General features: G+C 42.9%; 1 protein-coding gene across 1 annotated transcript; it reads right to left on the bottom strand.

Moving 5' to 3' along the window:
• Positions 1-13,728: 13,728 nt before the first annotated feature.
• Positions 13,729-24,953, bottom strand: LOC149440769 (C-type natriuretic peptide 1). The gene is made up of 3 exons (XM_089658141.1): positions 24,796-24,953; positions 23,410-23,713; positions 13,729-15,110 (listed from the first exon to the last, which is right to left on the bottom strand). The coding sequence occupies exons 1-2, from the start codon at positions 24,886-24,888 to the stop codon at positions 23,417-23,419; spliced, it is 390 nt and encodes a 129-aa protein (XP_089514267.1). The 5' UTR covers positions 24,889-24,953; the 3' UTR covers positions 13,729-15,110; positions 23,410-23,416.
• Positions 24,954-26,115: the final 1,162 nt, after the last annotated feature.

The following is a 26,115-nucleotide window of genomic DNA, read 5'->3' as shown; positions in this document are numbered from 1 at the left end:
TTGCTTGCCTTTATCTGACCCATTGGGCACTATTCCATCCAATGACTCCAGCAATGGGACATAATTCTTTCCAATGACACCAACAATGGGGCACTATTCCTCTCATTGACATTATTGATGGGGCACTATTCTTCCTACTGACATTATTGATGGGGCACAATTCCTCCCAATGACACCAACAATCGGGCACTATTCCTCCCACTGACACTATTGATTGCGCACTATTCCTCCCACTGACACTATTGATGGGGCACAATTCCTCCCAATGACACCAACAATCGGGCACTATTCCTCCCCCTGACACTATTGATTGCGCACTATTCCTCCCACTGACACTATTAATGGTGCACTATTCTTCCTACTGACATTATTAATGGGGCACAATTCCTCCCAATGACAACAACAATGGGGCACTATTCCTCCCACTGACATTATTGATGGGGCACAATTCCTCCCAATGACACCAACAATAGGGCACTATTCCTCCCACTTACACTATTGATTGCGCACTATTCCTCCCACTGACACTATTAATGGTGCACTATTCTTCCTACTGACATTATTAATGGGGCACAATTCCTCCCAATGACACCAATAATGGGGCACTATTCCTCCCACTGACACTATTGATGGGGCACAATTCCTCCCAATGACACCAACAATGGGGCACTATTCCTCCCACTGACACTATTGATGGGGCACAATTCCTCCCAATGACACCAACAATGGGGCACTATTCCTCCCACTGACATTATTGATGGGGCACAATTCCTCCCAATGACACCAACAATAGGGCACTATTCCTCCCACTTACACTATTGATGGGGAACAATTCCTCCCAATGATACCAACAATGGGGCACTATTCCTCCCACTGGCACTATTGATAGTGCACTATTCCTCCTACTGACATTATAAATGGGACACAATTCCTCACAATGACACCAATAATGCGGTACTATTCCTCTGACACCAATCATGGGGCATAATTCTTCCCAATGACACCAACAATGGGGCGCTATTCCTACCAATGACCCCAAAGATGGGGCACTATCCCTCCTACTGACACCAATGATGGGGCCGGGGATGTACACATGTCACAGTCTCGCAGTGCCTATGGAACGCAACCCACTCAAATGATCCAAACATAGTTCACTCTTCAGATACCAACAATAGTGTGAACGACCTGTGCTGGAATAGTTGCATTGGAGGGCAGGGGAGACATAAACAGGACCTGTCACCTGCCCATGCTATCACAGAGCAGTCTTCTTAACCCCCTTGTGATAGCAATAAAGTAAAAAAAAAAGTAAATAAAAAAGTGTAAAAAATTATATAAAATAAATAAAAATAATTTTTAAAAAATGATCACCCTCACACACACCCCATACAAAAAGCGCAGCGTAGGGTGATCATGCATGTAAACATTAATCGCCAAGCACATGTGTAGTATTGTCACAAATGTTGGATTGACAGCAATAATTCATGGTTCACTCCAACCTGATGACCTGTAAGGAGTGTAAAGTGTCACCTGTGAGGAATTTTAGGGACCGTAGTTCTTTGAAATTCCATGGGCATGCACAATTCTAAGGCTTGACGTGTTTGGTACCTATTTACTTGATGCAATCCCATCTTTTATATTTTACCCCCCCCCCCCCAAAAAAAAAAATATTATTGTGTATGCTTGCACTAAAATTCATTTTAGTGTATTTTTTCCTGAAAATATGTGTGTGATAAAGTACAGGCAATGTTAAAAATTGTAACTACCACAGTTTTATTCTCCAGGGCCTTTGATTTTAGGAAATGTTTACTTTTTGGGAGGTTTACAGTCATTTCTAGCAAAAAAATGCAGATTTTACCATGTGTGCAAAAAATGAAAAAACTGTCCTGTAGACAAGTTGTTAATCTTTAGTACATCTAATGCTCATATTAAAAACAAAGATCCAATGAAGAGGAAGCATTACATAGGAAAATAATTTACTTACATATATTTATGAAAATATTTTTAAATTCGGCTCCTTTTTTTTCTGGAATTCTGCAGATGCTGAGTTGTCACAACTGACAGCTGAAAGTTGGAATCAGTCTTGCAGTAGGAGTGAATGCTCTGTAAGCTGATGGGTGGAAGGGGGAGGTCCTTAGATGAGCTTATGGCGGGCATCACAGGATGGGGGCAGGGCACTTGTATATTTAAAACTCCAGATCCTGAACAGTGTTGTCACCTTTTGTGTTCTGCAGTCAGGGCTGCTGTTAGAAACCACGGGGCCCCATACAGCCAACCTGACAGGGCCCCCTTCAAAAACAAAAAACACAGTTTACAAGGCTTCAGTTATGAATGAACACAGTGAGTGATCAGTGCTGATCACTCAATTGTGTACATTCAGGAAAGGGAAGGGCTATTTAAATGTGACATATTTATCGGACCCTTCCCCCACTCTCCATCCTAAGAGATCCTATTGTGTGCTTGCAGCTGCCAGTGGGAAGGAGAGGAGGGAAGCCGGGATTGATGGGGCCCAGACAGCTAGGTGAATCAGATGTGCACAGGTAGGGTAGTCGGCATGGTGGGTGGGGGGGGGGCAATTACTGGAATCGATCCCCTATATAGCTCTCCCTGCAGCAGCTGAAAACCAGCGGACCCTTCCCCCACTCTCCATCTTGAGAGATCCTATTGTGTGCTTGCAGCTGCCAGTAGGAAGGTGAGGATGGAAGCCGGCATTGTTGGGGCCCAGACAGCTAGGTGAATCAGATGTGCACAGGGAGGGTAGTCGGCATGGTGGGTGGGGGGGCAATTACTGGAATTGATCCCCTATATAGCTCTCTCTGCAACAGCTGAAAAACAGCGGACCCTTCCCCCACTCTCCATCTTGAGAGATCCTATTGTGTGCTTGCAGCTGCCAATGGGAAGGAGAGGAGGGAAGCCGGCATTGTTGGGGCCCAGACAGCTAGGTGAATCAGATGTGCACAGGGAGGGTAGTCGGCATGGTGGGTGGGGGGGGGCAATTACTGGAATTGATCCCCTGTATAGCTCCCTCTGCAGCAGCTGGTGGGTGGGGGGGGGGGCAATTACTGGAATTGATCCCCTATATAGCTCCCTCTGCAGCAGCTGAAAACCAGCGGGAGGGAGAGGAGAAGAAACCAGATTTCAGATGCTGCAGCGTGAGCTATACAGGGCGTCGGTTTCAGTAATTGCCCCCCCATTATACCGATCACCCTCTCTGCCCACATCTGATTCACCCAGCTGCCTGGGCCCCGTACAGGAGGTCTGGTGGAACCCCCTTATCTATGGCCCTGTCTGCAGCCATATTGGTGTTGTGTTGGGGGAGGGGCAATTGCATGAATTACAAATCTATCGGCAGGTACAAAAGGTTTAAACTGCTCATTTAGCTGCTTGGCTACATCCGCTGTTTAAAGCTGATCTCCAGGCAGATAAAAAGACATATATTAATACAACATTAACTGTACTTATTAAAAATGCAAACTGTGTGTCTGAATTAAACCTGGTAATAGTCCCTGTACAGCAGAGCTTAGACTGGGTGAAGGAGAAGCTGCACAAGAAGCCAATCAGTTGTGCTGTCGTGCAAGAAGCATGCTGATAGAGGGAGAGAGCAGAGAGATGAGCTCATCACTTGGTGCTTCTGACCAGTCATAGGCTGACACCTGGGAGGGACCAGACCTGTAAGTGCTACTGAATTGAATACAGGTCTCCTGTCCTGCCAGATAGGGCTGTGCTGCGTGGCAGAGCTGTGTGAATCTCAGGACTGGATGGATGGAAATACAAATATTTTGGAAGGTAAAAGAGCTCCTATATACATATTTAATCTGTGTATTTAGCTGTTTGCCTGCAGTTCAGCTTTAAATGATTGAAAGGACTGATTCATTAGCGCTCACATCTCCAAAGAACCAGAATAGTAACAGATTTGAATACCGTTGGCGAATTCCACTCTACTGACTGTGCGCTCTTCATGACAGCGGTGACAGCACCAGATCAGTACTCCGCAGCTGTCACATTAGGACGGGAACGTCGGGGTATTTCCACTCCCCCTTCCTGATTTTTCTGCTACAACTGCTTAATTAAATAATAGGAGGGAAAAAAATTGTGCCTTCAGTCCTGACATTCCGTCATTATTCAGCTACATGACAAAAACCTCGGAATTAAAATGTCCTTTAGCTGTGGGTTCTGCTAGCGTGCAGAGGAGAGATAACAGGACATTTTATTGCTGTGACATTTATGGCTCTTTTATGTTTTTACTCATTAGGGATTATTAGAGAAAAGCGGCTTTTCAAGCCAATCACCTGTAAAAAAAATAAATAAATACAAAGATGAAGAACATAAAAGGGTGCTATTTTGTGCAATTGTGTCCATCCAGTCCTGAGACTTACATAGCTCTGCCACACAGTACAGCCTCGTTTGGCAGGGGGGGGGGGAGACCTGGACTTTTCTCTGCAGTGGTTAAGTAAAACTTACAGGTCTTGTCCCTCCTCTGGCCTAAGTGAGGCAGCAGACCGATGAGCTAATCTCTATGACACTCTGCTCTCTCCTGCTGTCAGCATGTTCTTTGTTAGCGCATAAGCACTGCAGAAACCGGTTTTGGCTTCTTGTGTTGCTTCTCCCTCTCCCAGTCTGAACTCTGCTGCACATGGACTGCAATAAGTTGACAAGTCCAGTTCAGGTGCTAGCATTGACCCCTTAACACCGGAGCCTTGCGGTCCTGTAAGAGGTTTCGGATGCCGTGTGACCACCGTGATTGGCTTTGACAGTGGTCACATGATCGGAAAGCTCACAATTGCAGGTAGAGACTGGGAGCTTTCCGTTAGCCGCTGGTAACTGTGCCGGGAGTGCAGGACACACTCTCAGCACAGCTCTGTTGACATTCTGGTACGTATCAGAGGCGGACTGACCATTCGAGCACTCGGGCACTGCCCGAGGGCCCGGGGTCAGTAGGGGGCCCCATGAAATGCCCCTGGTACCTTTTATAAGCTTTTTTGGGTGTGCTTTGAGTGTGGGGAAGGACACAGGTGCCCCATGATCCCCTATTGCCCGGGGGCCCCATGAGTTGTCAGTCCGCCCCTGGTATGTATATATGTGGCCTCTTGGCATTAAGGCCCACAGAGAGGCTGCATATATGTGTACTGCTGGTGCAAAGAGGCTGAAAAAAAATTTAATAATGTATTAGCCACTTGACCGCCGGAAGTTTTACCCCCTTCATGACCAGGGTATTTATTGCTCTTCAGCACTGTACTACTTTGCTGGCAATTGGGCGGTCATGCAACACTGTACCCAAATGAAATTTGTATAATTTTTTTCATTCAAATAGATCTTTATTTTGGTGGTATGTAAAGTGTTACTAAACCCACAACAGTAAAATCAGTCTGTATATGCAGCAAAGCATGCTTGTTATACTCACTGTGGAACCTAAGGGGTTAATCTTCTGCATTGGCTGTTTGATCCCGTCTTCTCTGATCCTCCTCTTCTTCCAGTGCCTCCACTTATCTCCTGATAAGACATATCGTGTGGAGACACTCTGCACATGCTCAGTTTGGTGTGTATCACTAGAGAGGTCTTTTTTTTCTTGGGAGAGTGCATGTGATCAGCACAGGACCAATCAGCACTGTACAGACAGGTAAGGGGTCCTGCATCCTCCTAGAGCAAAATGAGAACTCCTCCTACAAGGTTTAACCAGTGCTCAGCTGGACACTGATAGAAGTCACAAGACTGCTCTAACTGCTGATGAGAAAAGGTATTTAGCCATTTATATTTACTAAAATAATTCCATTTCCATGTTCTGTGTACTGTGGGAGACAGATATTGTGAATGTAGGGTCCGGGTAGACCAGATACAGTGAATGCAGGGTCCGGGGAGACCAGATATAGTGAATGCAGGGTCCAGGGAGACCAGATATAGTGAATGCAGGGTCCTGGGAGACCAGATATAGTGAACGCAGGGTCCGGAGAGACAAGAAATAGTGAATGCAGGGTCCGGGGAGACCAGATATAGTGAATGCAGGGTCCGGGGAGACCAGATATAGTGAATGCGGGGTCTGGGGAGACCAGATATAGTGTATGCAGGGTCTGGGGAGACCAGATATAGTGAATGCAGGGTCCGGGGAGAAAAGATATAGTGAATTCCGGGACCGGGGAGACCAGGTATAGTGAATGCAGGGTCCGGGGAGACCAGAAATAGTGAATGCAGGGTCCGGGGAGACCAGATATAGTGAATGCAGGGTCCAGAGAGACCAGAAATAGTGAATGCAGGGTCCTGGGAGACCAGATATAGTGAATGCAGGGTCCGGGGAGACCAGATATAGTGAATGCAGGGTCTGGGGAGACCAGATCTAGTGAATGCAGGGTCCGGGGAGACCAGATATAGTGAATGCAGGGTCCGGGGAGACCAGATATAGTGAATGCAGGGTCCGGGGAGACCAGATATAGTGAATGCAGGGTCCGGGGAGACCAGATATAGTGAATGCAGGGTCTGGGAGAGACCAGATATAGTGAATGCAGGGTCTGGGGAGACCAGATATAGTAAATTCAGGGTCCGGGGTTTGGTAACACTTTAATCATCATTGGGGTTTTTTTTAGTTTTTGCTATATAAACAAACATTTTGAAAAAATGTTTTACTTAGTTTCTGTTATAAAATTTTTAAAACAAATGATCCTTCTTCATACATTATGGACAGTCTATTCTGCTACATCTCTGTAGTAAAAATAACCCAGATCAGTGTATATTATTTAGTCTGTGTGAAAGATATAGAGTCCACAAACTATGGTATTTATATTTGAAAATTGATCAATCCCGATGTACTGATGGCCGATCTAATTTCTTGAGGCCCTAAAATGTCAGGACAGTACAACACCCCCCCCCCCCCCCCCGAAATGACTCCTTTTTGGGAAATATACAGTCCAAGGTATTTAGTAAGAGGCATTGTGAGTTTTTGACTCTGAAATTTTTTCAGAAAATTAAGAAATTAAATATTTTTTATCTCACTTTTTTTTACATGCTGTCACCAATGCAGTAGGTCATCGTATGACTTGTGTGGCGGTGATCAGGGACAATGGTGACAGTATGTGAAAACAATTATATTTTTTCTGTTTTTTTATGGTAAACATTGTTTTTTCTTTTTTTTTCTTGTTTTTACTTCTTATCAGAGAAGTTCAGTTGCACCATAGTGGGGGGGGTTTGGTTCAGGGCTTTTTTTTTACACTGTTATTGCTTATAACAGTGATAATAACTATTATATGCAATAGTTATAACTGTTGTGAATGTCTTTCCATTCATGAAAGCTTGCTTACTGTTGTGATGTTGTGATTGGCATCACATGGTACAGGGTGCCAGACACCATGTGATAGCTGTGGGTCAATGTCAGCATCACAACAGTAAGCAAGCTATTCATGAATGAAAGCTACTGACATCCGACCCGCAGGAAATATACTATGGGCAGGTGGCAAGTGGTTAAAAAATACATAGCTCCATTAATCTGAGTTTCCCAATGTCAAAACAGAAAATAAATAAACAGTTATTGACCCAGGAGTGCTGCCATTTTACATGAAATCAGTTTAGGATATTGGTCAGGTTCTTAGGGGTTTGTAAAAAATGTGCAGAGCAATTAGTTCTGTGAAACTGCATGTACAGTTGTTCTGAACGAATGGATTCAAAAACAAATACTAGGCTCCAGATCAAATGTCATTCTTCATACTGAACACTGTGAATCAGGATAATATCGCATTACCCATATGGAAGAAAAATATATTTGAAATATTTTTTTTAAATATTCTTCCCAAATATATTGCCATATATTTGAAATACAAAACTTTTGGCCATATTCAATATATATATATATATATATATATATACACACTGCATGTTGAAATGGATTTTTATTTTTATTTTTATTACAAAATATATGAAAAATATTTTTACAAATACATTTCAAAGATACTGTATGTCTTTAAAAATACAAATCTACATTTTTGGAATGCATTTACAAATATATGTAAAAATACTTTTTTATATGTTAAAAAAAATCTGAAGAATATATTTAAAAAATATATATTTTTAAAAATATTTTTTTTAAATATATTCTTCAGATTTTTTTTTAACATATAAAAAAGTCATTTTAACATATATTTGTACATATATTTGTAAATGCATTCCAAAAATGTAGATTTGTATTTTTAAAGACATACAGTACAGTATATTTGAAATTTATTTTTGAAAATATTTTTCATATATTTTGTAATTAAAACGCATTTCAACATGCAGTATATATATATATATATTGAAATATATTGAATATGGCCAACATTGTAGTATTTCAAATATATGGCAATATATTTGGGAAGAATATTTTTATAATATATTTTAAATATATTTTTCTTCCATGTGGGTATAGCCATTAGGTGGAGTTCACAAGCATAGGAAATATGTATATTTTTCCTATGATCATTTTCTCCATATAGTGGTCATAACGCAGTATTTTTCTGATTCACTCATCAATTCAATTTTGCTACCATTTGCAGAGAAGGAATGTACATGCAGCTTCAAAATAATGAATAGCTCTGCCATTTTTTTTTAGAAATACACCCCTTTAAAATCATTTACTTGTTTGAAAAAGTACAAAACTGAGATAGGGAAAGTGCAGGGAAAATCGTCTAGCTCCCACTGGTTTAAACAGACCTTGACTAGCAGACCTTGAGTTTCATTTTGCTAGTCAAGTGACCTCCTACCTCACTCACTGAAAACTCTTCCACTGACATCTCAGATCTGAGAGACATTATGAATGTACGCCTGTCTTTGGGGTTAGAGTTAGAGGAAAATAAAACAAGGATGGAAACATTGATGCATCAATAAAACCACTGGCCTTTTTTTCTGTGGACCTTAGAAATATGTGAGATGGATAATAATTGATCAGAGCTCTGCCTTTACTTGACCCCACCTTTTGACAATAGAAGGCTATGGATGATACAAACTAGAGTTTAACTGCTGGTAAGAAAAGAGATAGTCTTCTGAAATGACGCAACATGTTGGAGAGGGGAGGAACCATGAAAATCGGCCGGTGCCATTGACCCACTAACAGAGTGAAAATCGGCCGATTATTCTTAGGTCCGAGTTTCGGATGAAAAATCGGTCGAATTTCGACCCATGTATGGCCAGCCTTAGGCAATGGATGTAACTTAAATAGTGAGGTAGATAGACTGATTGAGTGGGAACTGGCCATGGAGTTAGCTATAATATTCAGCATGTGAGATACGCCAATGACTATGGCTTCCATTCCCATATAGCTGTAAGGTAAGAACACTGCTGATGCTGATCTATTGCAGTATCTACTCTCTTAGGGACCCTTCCTGTTATAGCTCACACTGGTTGGCTCATCCTACATTATCCAATAGTGGCAGCAGTTGGGCAGATCTGGGAATTCTGATGGGAAGATCTCTCTATTAGAGTCTTTGAGAAACATAAGGATCCATCAAATGATAATGTAAAGCCAGAATTTTGTTCCCTTTTTTAGTTCTGAATAGAATAGGTAAATGGGAAGATCCCTGATGGGTCTTATGTTGTATTTCTGTGTGTCCCAATAGGGAGATTTCCCTTCATTTTCTGTCCCAGAGACACAACAGAAGGTAAGAAGAGGTCTCCACAAAATGAGTGGGTATTCTCTCATTGGAAGATCTCTTCTCACCTTCTCTTTAGGTGACAACTAATTGTATTTGGATTTCCCATCACATTCTGTTTTGAGAGAGCAATGATCGCCAAGGCCTAAAGTGAAGGTGAATCCTCTGAGTTCGAACACAGAGGAGAACCAGAAAGTAAGAGGAGGATCTACTCAACAAAATGGGTATCCCTTCCAAGACCGTTAGTTGTCACCAGAACAAGTGTCCCACTAGGATGATTTCCCATTGTCTCCTATTTTAGATGACAACTCAAAAAGTTTGTATTGCCCTTAATTTTCTGTTCTATGGATGCAATGGTCATCAAGACCACTAGAGATGATGGATATCCCCAGTGGAAAAACATTAACAAGGTTAGAGGAGATCCAGGAAGTAAGAGGAGGATCTCCTCAAAGTTAGTTGGTAACCCCAAAGCTAGTTTGGATTTCACTTCACTTTTTCTATTATAAGGCTGCAATGATCATCAAGACCACTAGAGATGATAGATATATCCAATGGAAATACATTATAAAGGTCAGAGGAGACCCCAGAAGTAAGAGGAGGATCTACTCAAAGCTAGTTTGTATCCTCTAAGCTAGTTTGGATTTCCCTTCACTTTCTGTTGTAAGTATGCAATGGTCATCAAGATCACTAGAGATGATGGATATCTCCAATGGGAGCACATTATAAAGGTAAGTGGAGATCCAGTAAGTAAGAGGAGGATCTCCCAAAAGCTAGTTGGTATCCCCAAAACTAGTCTCCAGTGGGGGATTTGAACTCACCTTCTCTTTAGGTGACAACTCAGAAGGTTTGGATTTCCCATCACTTTATGTACTGAGGAGGCAATGGCCACCAAGACACTTACAGATGGAGATTCTTCCCAGTGGAAACACAGAATAAAAGATAGAGAGGCTCCAGTAAGTAAAAGGAGAATCTGCTCAAAGAGAGTCTGTATCCTCTCTAAGGCTAAGTTCACACCTATGCAATTTGCATTTAATCCGTTTCTGCAGTGCATTTTGCGTTTTTTGCACATGCGTTTTTGATGCATTTTTTTTCTTGTGGCTAGGCAGATTAAAACGCACAATGCATCAAAAATGCTGCAAAAATGCACTACATGCTTTTCTGCAGCATCTCATTTGAAGTCTATAGAACCAAAAACATCCCTTTTTGCATTTAAAAAAGTCCCAGATCCTTTCCAAAAAATGCACCAGGTGGAAACACAGAGATGTGAACGTGTCCAAAAGGAAATCATGTTAAATGGTCTATAGTGCGTTTCTGCAAAGCGCAAAACGCTGCGGAAAACGCTTAGGTGTGAACTTAGGCTTAGACAGTTGTCACCAGAACAAGTGTCCCCATTGGATGATTCCTCCTCACCTCCTATTTTAGGTGACAACTCAGAAAATTTGGATTTCTCTTCACATTCTGTCCTGAAGATGCAATGCTCATCAAGACAAATTGGGCTGATGAATATCCCCAATGGGAACACATTATAAAAGGAAGAGGACATCTAGGAAGTAAGAAGAAGATCTCTTCAAAGTGTGTGGGTATCCCCTCTTGGACAGTTAGTTGTCACCAGAACAAGTGTTCCTATAGGTAGATTTCTCCTAACCTCCTATTCAGGTGACAACTCAAAATGTTGGATTTCCCATCAATTTCTGTACTGAGGAGGCAAGGGCCACCAGGACACATAAAAAGATTAAATCTCCCACACAGCAATACAAACGTAAGTATATACAAATGGAGGCTATAGATATTTATTATTGGTAACTATTATTGGTGCTTTAAAAGACCTTCTCATTAAGCACACTGATTTTGTTCAGTGATGCTGCTCATACAGACTTCTCAAAACGGTGTTGGTCTTAAGTCCAACTATACAAAAGCAGTAAGAACTCAACACCAATAATGATCAAAGAGTCCAGAGTGATGTGTAAAAGAATATTAAAAAAAAGAGTTTTTAAATTAAAGTGTTACTAAATAGTAAATCAGTCTGTATATGCAGTAAAGCATGCTTGGTAAACTCACTGTGGAACGTAATGGGTTAATCCTCTGTATTTTGTAAAAAGGATGTTTGATCCTATCTTCTCTGATCCTCCCCATCTTCCACATTCCCTATTGCACCTCCTGATAGAACACAATCTCGGGGACTCTCTGCACATGCTCACTTTGGTGTATGTTTTTTTTCTTTTTCTTGGGAGGGTGCATGTGATCAGCACAGGGCCAATCAGCACTGTCCAGACAGAGGGACAGGGGTTATGCAATCTCAAAGGGCAGTGAGAGGAGAATGAAAACTCCTGCAAGCCTCCTCCTCCTACAAGCTTTAACCAGTGCTTAGCTGGACACTGATAGTAGTCACAAGACGGCTCTATACTGCTGATGAAAAAAGGTATTTAGCAGTTTATATTTACTAAAATAATTGCATTTCCATGTTGTGTGTACTGTGGGAGACCAGATATAGTGAATGCAGAGTCTAGGTAGACCGGATATAGTGAATGCAGGGTCCTGGGAGACCAGATATAGTGAATTCAGGGTCCGGGGAGACCAAATATAGTGAATGCAGGGTCCGGGGAGACCAGATATAGTGAATGCAGGGTCCTGGGAGACCAGATAGAGTGAATGCAAGGTCCGGGGAGACCAGATATAGCGAATGCAGGGTCCTGGGAGACCGGATATAGGGAATGCAGGGTCCTGGGAGACCGGATATAGGGAATGCAGGGTCCGGGGAGACCGGATATAGTGAATGCAGGGTCCTGGGAGACATGATATAGTGAATGCAGGGTCCTGGGAGACCGGATAGAGTGAATGCAGGGTCCGGAGAGACCAGATATAGGGAATGCAGGGTCCTGGGAGACCAGATATAGGGAATGCAGGGTCCGGGGAGACCGGATATAGTGAATGCAGGGTCCGGGGAGACCAGATATAGTGAATGCAGGGTCCTGGGAGACCGGATATAGTGAATGCAGGGTCCTGGGAGACCGGATATAGTGAATGCAGGGTCCTGGGAGACCATATATAGTGAATGCAGGGTCCGGGGAGACCAGATAGAGTGAATGCAGGGTCCGGAGAGACCAGATATAGGGAATGCAGGATCCTGGGAGACCGTATATAGGGAATGCAGGGTCCGGGGAGACCAGATATAGTGAATGCAGGGTCCGGGCAGACCAGATATAGTGAATGCAGGGTCCTGGGAGACCAGATATAGTGAATGCAGGGTCCGGAGAGACCAGATATAGTGAATGCAGGGTCCGGGGAGACCAGATATAGTGAATGCAGGGTCCATGGAGACCAGATATAGTGAATGCAGGGTCCTGGGAGACCAGATATAGTGAATGCAGGGTCCGCAGAGACCAGATATAGTGAATGCAGGGTCCGGGGAGACCAGATATAGTGAATGCAGGGTCCGGAGAGACCAGATATAGTGAATGCGGGGTCCAGGGAGACCAGATATAATGAATGCAGGGTCCGGGGGGACCAGTTATAGTGAATGCAGGGGCCTGGGTTTAATAACACTTTAAATCAATTGAAGGAATTCCAATGCATTTGGAGGGTACTGACATCTCCCCTTTCACCAAGGCTTGTATATACAGTAGAATGATTTCAAATAAGGCTGGACTCAATTTCAATTGCAATAATAGCAGTATATCTGTGAAATAAGTTTCTGACACTAGCAATTTTTGCATTGTGGAGCCCTGATGAAGGAGCAGTGCATGACCCCTGAAATGAGTTGGCATTCTTTCACTTGATTATTTTAATAAAGCATCACTTTGGACTCTTAGAGGTGTTGTATAGCAAAAAAAAAACCCTAACAGGGGTTACAATCGTCCCAAACATCAACATCGGGGTCCTGCTCCAGCTGCTTCCCTTCTACACACGGCATCCCCAGCCATCCTCCAGATATTAGAGGTTGATAATTACGCTGTGCCAAGCTGGACCAATGCAAGCTGGCCATAAAAATCATTCCAGAAGTTCAGCTTTAACTGAAACCACCCAAAACTAAAATGTATCATTGGGAGGCATTGTCTTTTAATCAAGATTACCTTAGTAAAAAAAAAACCTTACCATTACTATGGTTTGTTTAAACAGGAAACTGGACTACAAACATGGAAACAAGTTTATTCTCACATTTACAGGACGCCAAAAACAGTATTTATTACAGAATGGACGAAGCTCTGGGCCTAATTTACTAAAGTCGCATGCTCGCTGATTTTCTGCCAGCAAAGCGTTGGTACGCAGACCTCGCCTGCAATGTGAGACGTAAAAAAATCTTCCATTATTTTATATATTTTATTGGTCCTGTGTGCAGGCAGAGGGAGGGGGAGGGGCTCATGACTGTCGATTATTACCCCGCTCTCTATATCTTCTTATTATATGACGTTATACTTCAAGGGAAATCAGCCAATGTAAATGAAGTCTTCCCAGGTCACCTGGGGGGCACTTTTAAAATGATATTATAATTATTATATAAGGCTAGGTTTAGCTGTGGGGCAGGATTGCAGTCAGAAGGCATTTCAGAGGAGTTTGACAGGCAGTGGAGAAGGCTGCCTTCTTGTTGCCTCTTTTAACCCCGTAAATGCCATACCACCATGACGCAACTATGTCCAATGCAGACAGTTACAGTGTGGCCCCATTCACTTGAATGGGTTGCATTCAGTAGCAGCATTGCCTGACGAATACCACTGGGGGGGGATCATTTTTGCCATGGCATGTGGACACCCTGTCCGCTGCCTTTGCAGCATAAGGGGGGGATGTGGGCGGTTATGGGTGTTAAAAATATGCCTCAACTGCATGTTTTAACTGCTCCACCTTTATTTGCACTTCTAAATGAGCCCTTGGAGTTACCAGTTTTTGTGTGATTGCAAATATTTCAATTACTGAAACAAAAATGATGAATATTTCTTAATTATTTTATTTATTCATAGTTTGTATATTTAGGCAGAACTCTTACACGGGTAAAAATGAAATAGGCTTTAATATTTAAACTGACACATTTCTGAGCTGAAGCAATTTGTGATAACTAGAAAAAAAATGATCAACATCAATATTGCACGAGGACACCGCAGAAATGATTGTTCAGTGTTCTGAATTTGCTCGCCGTCTGCTGTGCGCTCGGAATAGGCTATCCTGGCGGTGGGCATGCCTGTTTGGATTGGGATGGGGGTATTACATGTTCCCAGTCCCAGATTGGCACCAGCGTGCTTTCCTTATGCACACATATGTAAATCACATTCACTTTTAGTACATCACAGTAAGGTACCTCTGGCCACACTGCCAGGCGCAGAGCGTGCCACCCTAGTAAATGAGGCCCATAAAGTTCCAAAGTAAAGCTCTGTCATCTGATCTTACAAAATAGGACGACTGTGGAATAACAATGGCCGAGTCGATGGTTGAAACACATTATGTGGGTGTCGGAGTTGGAGATGTTGATGTGTTCTGGAGCTGAATCATATCCAGTCCCATAGATGAGTGACGCTGACCCTGGGAAGAGATCACAGATGTTAATAATGACCCGTTACCATGTTAAGGAAAAACTCCAAATTAGAAGGATATTGATTCAAGGGGCAGTCCATCAAGATGTTATCATTCAGTGTTTAGTAAGCCCTGTGTAGTTACCCTCCCTGACAATCTCCTCTGTCTTTCTGGTCTTCTACTCATTATGAGGGGTTCCCACCATACCTACGCTGATTTCCCAGTTATACACACCTGCTGTGCCTATTATGAGGAGTTCCCACCATCCCTGTACTGAGTTCCTGGGTCTGAACACATGCTGTGCCCATTATGAGGGGTTCCCACCATCTATTCATTGAGTTCCCAGGTAAACACACTTGCTGTGTCCATTATGTGGGGCTCCCACCATCCCGGCGCTAAATTTCCAGGTAAGCACACCTGCTGTGCCCATTATGAGGGGCTCCCACCATCCTGTCACTGAGTTCCCAGGTAAGCAGACCTGCTGTGGCCATTAAGAGGGGCTCCCACCATCCTGTCACTAAATTCCCAGGTAAACACACCTGCTGTGCCTAGTATAAGAGGCTCCCACCATCCCGTTGCTGAGTTCCCAGGTAAGCACACCTGCTGTGCCCATTATAAGGGGCTCCCACCATCCCCTTGCTGAGTTCCCAGGTAAGCCCACCTGCTGTGCCCATTATGAGGGGCTTCCACCATCCTGTCACTGAGTTCCCAGGTAAGCACACCTGCTGTGCCCATTATGAGAGGCTCCCACCATCCCGTCACTGAGTTCCCAGGTAAGCACACCTGCTGTGCCCATTATGAGGGGCTCCCACCATCCTGTCACTGAGTTCCCAGGTCTGCACACCTGCTGTGCCCATTATGAGGGGCTCCCACCATCCCGTCACTGAGTTCCCAGGTCTGCACACCTGCTGTGCCCATTATGAGGGGCTCCCACCATCCCATCACTGAGTTCCCAGGTAAGCACACCTGCTGTGCCCATTATAAGGGGCTCCCACCATCCCCTCGCTGAGTTCCCAGGTAAGCACACCTTCTGTGCCCATTATGAGGGGCTCCCACCATCCTGTCACTGAGTTCCCAGCTAAGTACACATTCTGTGCCCATTATGAGAGACTCCCACCATCTAGGTACTGAGTTTCCTGGTAATCACAAATGTTATGCCTATTATGATGGGTTCCCACAATCCTTGTGCTGACTTCCAAGATCTGCATACCTGATGTGCTTATTATGAGGAGTTCTCACCATCCCTGTGCGTAGTTCCAAGATCTGTACACCTGATGTGCCCCAAAAAAGAGGTTCCCACCACCTCTGTGCTGATTTCCTTGGTCTGCACACCCTCTGTGCCCATTATGAGGTGGCCCCACCATCCAGGTACTGAGTTTCCTGATAAGCACACTCTTCTATGCCCATTATGATGGGTTCCCACCATCCGTGTACTGAGTTCCAATAAGTGCATGCCTGATGTCCCCATTATGATGGGTTCCCACCATCCCTGGGCTGAGTTCCAATAAGTGCATGCCTGATGTCCCCATTATGATGGGTTCCCACCATCCCTGGGCTGAGTTCCAATAAGTGCATGCCTGATGTCCCCATTATGATGGGTTCCCACCATCCCTGGGCTGAGTTCCTTAGTCCACACACTCTCTGTGCCAATTATGAGGGGTTCCTAGACCCTGAGTTCCTAGATCTTCACTCCTGCTGTGCTCATTAGGAGGGATTTCCACCATCCTTTCTGGGCTTTTATTTATTGTTAGGAGGAGCTGGAAAATCCCAAAGCACTGGTGCAAAAACTATAGGAGTCATCAAGCAATCCAAAACTCCACGAGCGACTTAACCCACCAAACTCCACTTACAGCTGAACCATCACCTTTGGGTGATGTGACTTCTTAATATAACAAGCTGTCAAATCCAGTAAATATTACACAGGCATCCACAAAGAATCCAATATTTAGTCTAAGAAGTGGAAAACAGAGGATACTTCCACCTGTTACATCCCACCATCCCAGTACACTCTTGGGCGCTGAATGTTTTATTGTCCCGATTTGGACCTGTTCAGTTCTGATGCATTAAAAAAATTTAAAAAAAGGCCACACACAGGGACAAAAATTCAATCCCCTGTACGTGAGCAATGCAGAGACATGGGGAGGACCCCTAGCCTCTGGTTGTTTCTCTCTGTATACTCTTTTATATGTCAGTCTTCAAGCTGCTATGGACTGAACCTGTACTTTATTTACTGCACTCAAACCTTTACTGGAAATGCCTTTTTTTCTGTAATGTCTGTACTTGTATGTTTAAAAATGAATAATTCCTTATTCTTTAAAACAAAAAAGGAAACTTGTGCTTACTGAAAGCATTATTTTTCTAATTAACATCATAAATGTAATTAATGAGCCTAATTTGCAAATAAACACTATTTACTTTTCTTCTCTTGCTACTTCTCAAACCTTTTGTTCTGCTCCAAGCTCCCTTCAGTAATAGAAACTTGTCTCATGGTCTAGGCCAGGGGTCTCCAATCTGGGGACCGGGTGCCAGATGTGGCCCTTTGCTCACCTTTATGGTCTTTAGGGCACTGTTCCTCCAAATGATATGAGGCAGTATTCCTCCCACAGTTACCAGAAATGGGACACTTCTTCAACTGATACCAATGTTTGGGTACTATTCCTCCCACTAAACCCAAAGATGTGGCACTATTTCCCCCACTAATACCAATGATGACTGGAAGAGGCACAGAAACCAGAACAGAACAGGTCATGGTCAAAGCCTAATTAAAGCCACACAACAATGCTTTGAAGTATATCTACAGGCATTTTTTTAAACTTGTGGCTAAAGCAAAACTGCTGTCAGATTTTTGTTTTATTATTTATTTCAGGTACTTATATAGTGCTGTCAATTTACGCCGCGCTTTACATATATATATATTGAACATTCACATCAGTCCCTAACCCTCAAGGGGTATACATTCTAAGGTCCCTAACTCACATTCATACATACACATACTAGGGACAATTTAGACAGGAGCCAATTAACCTACCAGCATGTCTTTGGAGTGTGGGAGGAAACCAGTACCCGGAGGAAACCCACGCACAGGGAGAACATGCAAACTCCGTGCAGGAGGCGCCATGGTCAGGAATCAAACCCATGACCCATTTACTGCAAGGCAGACTTGCTAACCGCTAAGCCACTGTGCCACCCCGTTAGGGAGATTTCCCTTCACATCCTGTCCTAAAGTCTCAACAGGAAGTAAGAGAATATATTTTCATTGTGAAGGAAACAGGAACAAGTTTCCCCATTGGAAAATTTTCTGGTGGTAACTCAAAATTTTGGATTTACTCTCTCCTTCAATCCTGGTGACATTCAGGGCAACTAAAGATGGTCACTCTTCCTAATGTGGTCACAGACAGTAATAAAGACCTAACAGGGGTTCTAGAATCTCATTACTGTATCCAAATCTAAAAAAAGTTATACCTTAAAATACCTTTAAGCCTGCAATAGACGGCTCAGATTCAAACCATGTATGGGCAGGCTGAATGTACCCCAGTTGGACCCTCTATCAACTTTCAGATATTATAGCCACTAGCAGTAATCAATGTGTTCTTCCGGTGGGGTCAGCTCCCGCCCGCAGAACACAATAGCTCAGCAGGAAGGATTTCCCATCTACACTGGCTGTGTTGATGGGGGAATCGAGTGATTTTCTTTCCTCCATCCTGCGGTTGGAAAAAAGAAAATCGTTCCATTTATGGCTGGCTTTAGTCTTTGTGAAAAGGCTGCTTTCTGCACTCACACTGCAGTGGTGTGTGCTGGCATAGCAGAGGAGTAGCCACACCCCTCATAACAAGTGTCCTCACACACACATTTGTATGGTAGAGAAGGGGAGGGGGAGTATCTGACCAGTTTAGTACATTATTTAGCACATTGAGTTTAACTCGAGTGGCTATCAGACAGTACAGTCATATTTAGGCACGCCACACAACTTCTGTAATGAATGGACGTTTGTTACAGAAGTTGTGCATTGTGGCTAAATGTGACTGTGCTGCATTATAGCCACCTGAGTTAAGCTCACTACACATGTTACAATATGATTGTACAATCCAGGGATTATCTGATTGCCTCTCGGGGGATCAGGAAGGAATTTTTTTACCAGCAGGAGCAAATTGGATCATGCTTTGCTGGGTTTTTTTGCTTTCCTCTGGATTAACTGTGGGTGTAGGATTATAACTTTCTTTTTTCTATGGTTGAACTGGTTGGACGTTTGTCTTTTTTTTTTTGCCTGATTGGATACAGTTTGATTGGATAGTTCAGAGAGGTGCTCATATTACATAGTTCTGGTACATTTAAAGCGGATCTTCACCTTAAAGGTCATGTCATGCCTCTTTGAGTACAGCCAGAGGGGTGTACGCACGTTGTGGACTGACTTCTCCTGGCTCACCGCTGTTCGCTCAGCAAGTCTCACGAACAAGTCGACCAGGAAGGTGATCAGTCATGCTATGTATTTATAGAGCCCTGCTGTGATCCAGTCATCTACCCACCGTATCCAGAGAGGCAAGCACTTGTAAGCAGGCACCTGTACCCATCCATCCCTTAAAGGGACCTCTGGCCAGCTGGATCATCTTACTTCTCTGAGGGCTCATATCAACACCACCCTGAGGGAGGATTATTCATGTTCCAGACCTGACCTATATCTGTGAAGGAGATCTTCATTGATTCATACACTGCCTACTTGAATTACGCATCTGGTGAGTGCGTACTTTTTACCATATCATTTGGAGCACCGCCACTAGATTGGATTGTCATACCACACCAATTTTATTATATAGGCTGTCACTGCTATTCAGCATTTATACTTTTAGCTATTTTATTGTTATTTTCAACTGGGGACAGATTTTACCAATACTCATTTTTAGCGCTGCACTTATTTATTATATGTCATGTCATGCCTGCACCCCCATCTCTCTCTTATAATTAGACATTGTTTTTTTAAGTCATTTATTAGTGTTGGCAAGAGTAATGCTTTTTCCCCCCACCCTCTGCACACGTGCTGATGTACCTAGGACACTCCATGGCCATCTGCACATGCCTAGGTTTTCCCATGCGCATATAAGGATAGCTACCAGGGAAATCCCAAACCTTTCCCTATCTTTGCACATGCATAGAAAATTGCCTGCATGTGCACAAATATGCCATTGGGCTCTTCCAGGGTCTGAAGACTGGGCGGAGCCCATCTGTACAATTGCACATCCACCATAACAGTGGCATTGGAGGGGGGGGGGTGGAGCTACCTTAGAGGTGAACCAAAGTTACACTTTAAAGACGGATTTGCTGATCGGATTGTAACGTGTATGATGAGCTAGTGTGCTCAGTAGGGAAACAGAACAGGCCATACACACCCCTCCCTTTTTCTTCCATACAAGTCTACATGGGGATTCTTGTGATGAGGGGTGTGGCCGTACATCAGCTCTGCCAGCACAGACCACTGCAGTGTGAGAGTAGAAGTTGGTGTCCATTGCTGTCTGCCTTGGTCAATGAGCCCTTAGCATGCATGTATCATTTGGGATTTATAATTTACGATTATGTGAGAAGCTTAGAAAAAAACCTCCAAAAAACAAAATGGGGTGGTATGTTTATGACGGTGACGAGGGAGAATATTTTGCTATGTACATCATACTCATTACTAAAGTCTTATCTCAGCCTACAGCCAGTGGTGTATTTAGGTTTCATGCTGCCCTAGGCAACACAAAAATCTGCTCCCCCCTCCCCTACAATAATAGCCTGACATTGACCAACAACACCCCCCCATCCCACCCCACCCAAGAGAGCCTTCCACTACCACCACCCCCCATACACTGGCAACCCCTCCCCACCCCGGCGAGAGAGAAGACACTCACCTTTACAGCTCTGTACATCCCCGGGAACAACAGTCAGGCTCTGCATACACCATCAAGCAGCCCGCAGCCTCTCCCAGATCCCATACTGCATGCGTCCTTACCTCTATCCCTTCTTTTGGGGGGCAGCGCTGCCCCCCTGAAAAATGCTGCTGCCCCCCTGAAAAAATGCCGCCCTAGGCAAATGCCTTGTTTGCCTTGTGGTAAATACGCCCCTGCCTACAGCTACTGATACAGCACAGAAATTACCCATCTTCTGCATTCAGGTTTCGATAAACCTGGAATACGATGGACTCTTCATCCCTCAAGCATCTATACATTTGAGAAATATAAGAACTATCTGTTTAGTTCATTCCCATTTACAAACAGGTTCTGCACTGGGAAAGGAAGCAACCCCCATATGGAGCTCCTGCTCAGCATGGCCATATAGGCAGCTCAGTGTGGTTTCAGCACCAAGGACAGCAACTGTAATTATCCAGCCTATCTGAGCTGTCAATCATCCTGCGCTGAGCAAGAAACATACACTTCTTGGCTCATTCGTTAATTCATCTTCAGTGATGAAATATCGATTGAGGAGTCTTGTAGCAATTATCGTCCTGTCTGTCATTCGTCTTTGCTAATGTATCTCTTCAATAAATTATTTTCAGTTTATTAATGGCTGTGGCTTTGCTGGTGCTTTTCTCCTCCTCCTTTGTATTCTTAAAAATGTGGACATAAAGCCAAAACTTTTTTTTTTCCTAATTTCTCTTTGAGGGATTTCCCTTTACTTCCTGTTACAGAGACACAGCAGAAAGTAAGAGGTGATCTCTCCAAAATGAGAGAATTGTTGTCACCAGAACTGGTTTACCCTTTGGAAGGTTTTTTCTGGTGATGACACAAACATTTTAGATTTCCCATCACCTTGTGTAGCAAAGGCAGTGGTCACCAGAGAGGGTGAATCTCCTTAGCAGAGACACAGACAGTAATAAAACCTGACAGAGGGTCTAACCCTTTGACATTCGATATAAAACTTAAAAAGATGGATTTACATGCACTTCAGTATTATTTCTTTTCAACTTATTGATTCATTAAAGGGGTCTTGTGGGGAGAAGTTGACCCTTTTCCCAACTACTTTGAGGTAGGGGGTTGTTATAGTTCCCTGCACCAAAAAAACCCAAAAACTTTTAGCTGGACATATGCTTAAGGGCCCACTTATTTACTTGCAGTGTGTTAACTCATGTTCACATCAATATGCATGACACTTAGTTACATAGCCTGGCTGAAAAAAGACAAAAGTCCATCCAGTTCAACCATAAAAAAAAAAAAAGTTATAATCCTATACCCACAGTTGATCCAGAAAAAGGCAAAAAAACCCAGCAAAGCATGATCCAATTTGCTCCTGCAGGGAAAAATTTCCTTCCTGATCCCCTGAGAGGCAATCAGATATTCCCTGGATCAGCTATACCTATGAATGATATAAGGCAGTTCAAAATGAATGGAGTGCCAACACACCCTAAAATGCCTAAAATTGCACATGACCCTTTTTTTCTTAGAAAAAGATTTAAGGGCAAGACAGCACAAAAGAGACAGCATAGAAAATGCTAGGGATAACATAAAGCAATCACAAGTAACATCAGTCAGGCAAGCAATATGATATCCATAGGGCACATAAATAAAGAGCATATCAAGGTATAATGCCTTGAGTGGTATCCATTATGACCCTTTATTTCATGCAACACATACCTATGCACTGTCATGCATTGGGGCACACTACAATGCGGGTTCATTGCCATAGTGCATTGGGGTATCATTTAAAATGAATGGGTTGCCAACACATGCTAACATGCCTAAAGTCATACATGACCTTTTTTTTTTTTTAATGCAAATCACAGCAATGCATTACCATCCATTGGGACATGCTACAATGCAGGTTCATTGCCTTAGGACATTGGGGTGTCATTTAAAATGATTGTCACTGTAATAACTCAGACATTTTACGTATGTTACTGCACATAGCGGCATCACGTACATTACTGTAAAGCACAAGTGTGAATCCTGCTATGTTTTACAATCACCTAAATTGGTGGCACTAGTTGATATAATAGCATCTTTATCTAATAATGGTCAGGTGGATAATGGACAATGGAATGACAATGGAAGGTGTGTTGTCTATCTCTTTATGGACCCTTAACCAACTTACCTTAGTAGGCAACCTATCTACAAAGCATGCACCTATTCCTAGTCCAGGGCACCAAACGATCCTTGCTGGTCCTATCCAGCTGTGTGCTCAGCCTACATCTGCTCCCTTCTTCATTTCTGCTATCTGAGCCTTCAGTAGGCTTACTGGGTGTTCTACACCAAACTTGACCCCGTTTCAAAAAATCAGCAGCCCACAACAGATGGACCAGGACATTAGTGAAGCAAACTTGTTCTGCCATGCCCCTATATCTTACCTATAGCTCAGCAGCCCAGCCCACTGAATGCTCCGATTCTGTCCAGCTTCACCCCGAAACATCCCCTAGAATAGCCCTTTTTGCTTCTCTGTCTGTATCTTCGTGATGTGCCGACGGGGTCGTTTAGCAGCTGCTGAAGCGTCATCTCGTTAACATGAGGACCTTCGCCTTGCTCGACCCGGTTTTTGTTCCACTGAAGTTCTGGGTCCAGCTGGTCCAAGGAATCGGTCGGTACAAGCTGCTGATCTGCCTCATCAGAACCATAGGAACGCTCAAAATTATCCTCCAGCAACCTGGACAAGCTCTAGGAAAAAGGCAGTTTGGTCATCTCAGAGCTGGGACATCAGCACCACAATTCTCGACATTTTCAATCAAAAGTTTAAAATAAGATACAAATTGATTTGTCCTTGAGCACCTAAATCAGGGTTATGGATAACAGAAATGAAAGCCAAGCCAGTGATAGGCAAACCAAACCAATATTACCGTTCATGAGTACATGTAAAATAAATTGTAATTTGTTATAGAGTACTGTATTTAGAGTTTACTTTAAATTTTTTTTAAAGCTTGAATGATCATTATTTCATTAAAATTATAGTAGCAATATGATTGAAATGATAGTAGCAAATTAAAATGAAAGTTAAGGGCATGACATAATAATAATAATATGAATAATAATATGAATAATAATATGAATATGAATAATAATAATATGAATAATAATAAAAAGAATAATTTTTATTAGGATGCTGTGAGCTACTAATGCATGAAAAGGTGTAAATAGAATAATTTCTTGTTGTCCATAGCAACCGCTTTTTTTTTTTTCATTTTCAGACCAGGACTGCAGTAGTGACAGTTGGAAGTAGACCGGATGCTTGTTGCCTATAGCAAACAATCAGCATCCTTGTTTCAGCATCAGACCTGAATTGCAGTGATACGAGATGCATGCTTTTTCCTGGAGCCCACTTCTCGTATATTAACCTTTTCTCCCTGCTCTTTGATATGGCATTTGTATTGGCATGGCATGACTGATTAAAACAATTTAAGGCAGTACAGGGAATAGGGGTGACTTGCCAAGTGCAGTATCCCATAGCATCCAGATGTCATGGTACTGTGGTGGCAACAGTGAAAGATGAACTCTGACTGCTAGGGGTTGCCAATGTCTGCTTTACTATATTAAAAAAAAAAAACTTGCTGTGAATCTTAGTGCCTCAGTGGTGAGATTACTGCATTTTATTTTATTTTAAATAATTTTATTATATGTATTTATGGAAAAAAAGAACAATAGGAAACATACATAACAGCCATAATAATGATGGAGTGAAACATAAAATGTGGTGAATATAATGTATGACCCCAGGATGTTAGGTTGGCCAGAGTGGCACCTACCTGCAGGCTGGACAGTGGTTTCCCCTTGGCATGGTGGTGACAGACCATGAGGAGCATAATGAACCCCAAGCAGGTGCCACGCTTGTACGACATCTCCCTGCTTCTTCCTGATGCCTGGTGTGTGCGACTTATCCCTGACTGCCTTATATCTGGTGCCCCAGCAGGGCTGCCAGCCCACCCACACGTATGGATTGGCTGCTTATCTCATTCTGCCCATCTTATAAAACAATCTTATCCTGGCCTGTGAAGAAATGGCACTCATATATATTTATGGTGTTGATCTGGTGAGTAAAGAACTTTTGTCCAAACATTGTCTATAGGGGGAAATACGTGTTTCACATATTGAGCAAGCATTTTTTTTTTTTTTTTTTCCTTAACACCAAAAATCCTTGAAAAACAATAGGACATCAGCAATTCTTCCAAACTATGTAAGAAAAAAATTCTGCAAAAGAAAAAAATATAATCATAATTCTACAAATGATGAGCACATATGTAGTTTCAGAAATTGTTTTATTATATATGTATTAGTTTCAGAAATTGTTTGTCTTTCTTTATCTGTCTTTCTTCTCTCTTTCTTTCCTTTGTCTTTCCCTCTCTCCATCTATCTTTTGTTCCCCCCTCTCTCTTCCTCCCTCTATTTCTTTATCTTGGTCTTTCTCTCACTTTTCTCATTCTTGCTCTCTCTCTTTATCTCAGTCTCTTCCACTATTCTCTTTTTTTTCTCTTTGTCTTTTTTTCTCTTTTGCTTCTTCCCTCTCTCTTTCTTTATCTTGGTCTTCCTTTCACTCTTCTCTCTCTGTCTTTATCTCAGTCTTCTTCTCTTTCTTCTTCTCACCTTCACTTCCTTTCTCTTCCATCTTTCTACTCTTCCCCCTTGTGTTCTTTCTTTTTCTTGGTCTCTCAGTCTTCTCTCTTCTGTCTCACTCTCTGTTGCACTCACATTCATTCTCTCTCTCTCCCCCCCCCCCATTACTCATCCTTACCCCCCCCCCCCCATCTCTCCCACTCCCACCTAACCTTTTCTATCTATCTCACTCTGCTGATGTCTTCCTCGCTCTCACTTGACTTCTCCTTCACTTCTTCACTCTTTTACCTCTCCTTCTTTCTGTTGTTCCCCATATTTATCTTCCACCCTGATCCCAACTTGTATCTCTCACATTCAAGTTTTATATTCCTCTCTCCCTCTCTTTCTGTTTCTTCTACCCCATCTTCCCCATTCACACTTTCTCTTTTGGTTGTCATGTTCCTCTCTCTCTCTCTTCACCCTCCCACCCCATCTCATCCTTTCTCTCTCTTCACTGTCTATCCACCTTTCTTTTC

The sequence above is a fragment of the Staurois parvus genome, unplaced genomic scaffold (assembly GCF_062004578.1).
Source record: "Staurois parvus isolate SC_StPar_1 unplaced genomic scaffold, SC_StPar_1.0 ptg001053l, whole genome shotgun sequence".
NCBI lineage: Eukaryota > Metazoa > Chordata > Amphibia > Anura > Ranidae > Staurois > Staurois parvus.
The sequence above is the reverse complement of the archived record's forward strand: the minus strand, read 5'-3'. Positions and strand labels throughout refer to the sequence as shown.

Excerpts from the sequence above, each read along its gene's own strand:
- LOC149440769 (XM_089658141.1), bottom strand. The coding sequence starts at position 24,888 with ATGTCGTACAAGCGTGGCACCTGCTTGGGGTTCATTATGCTCCTCATG. Across the intron at positions 23,714-24,795 it reads AACCACTGTCCAGCCTGCAG|AGCTTGTCCAGGTTGCTGGA; the intron begins GTAGGTGCCACT and ends CCTTTTTCCTAG.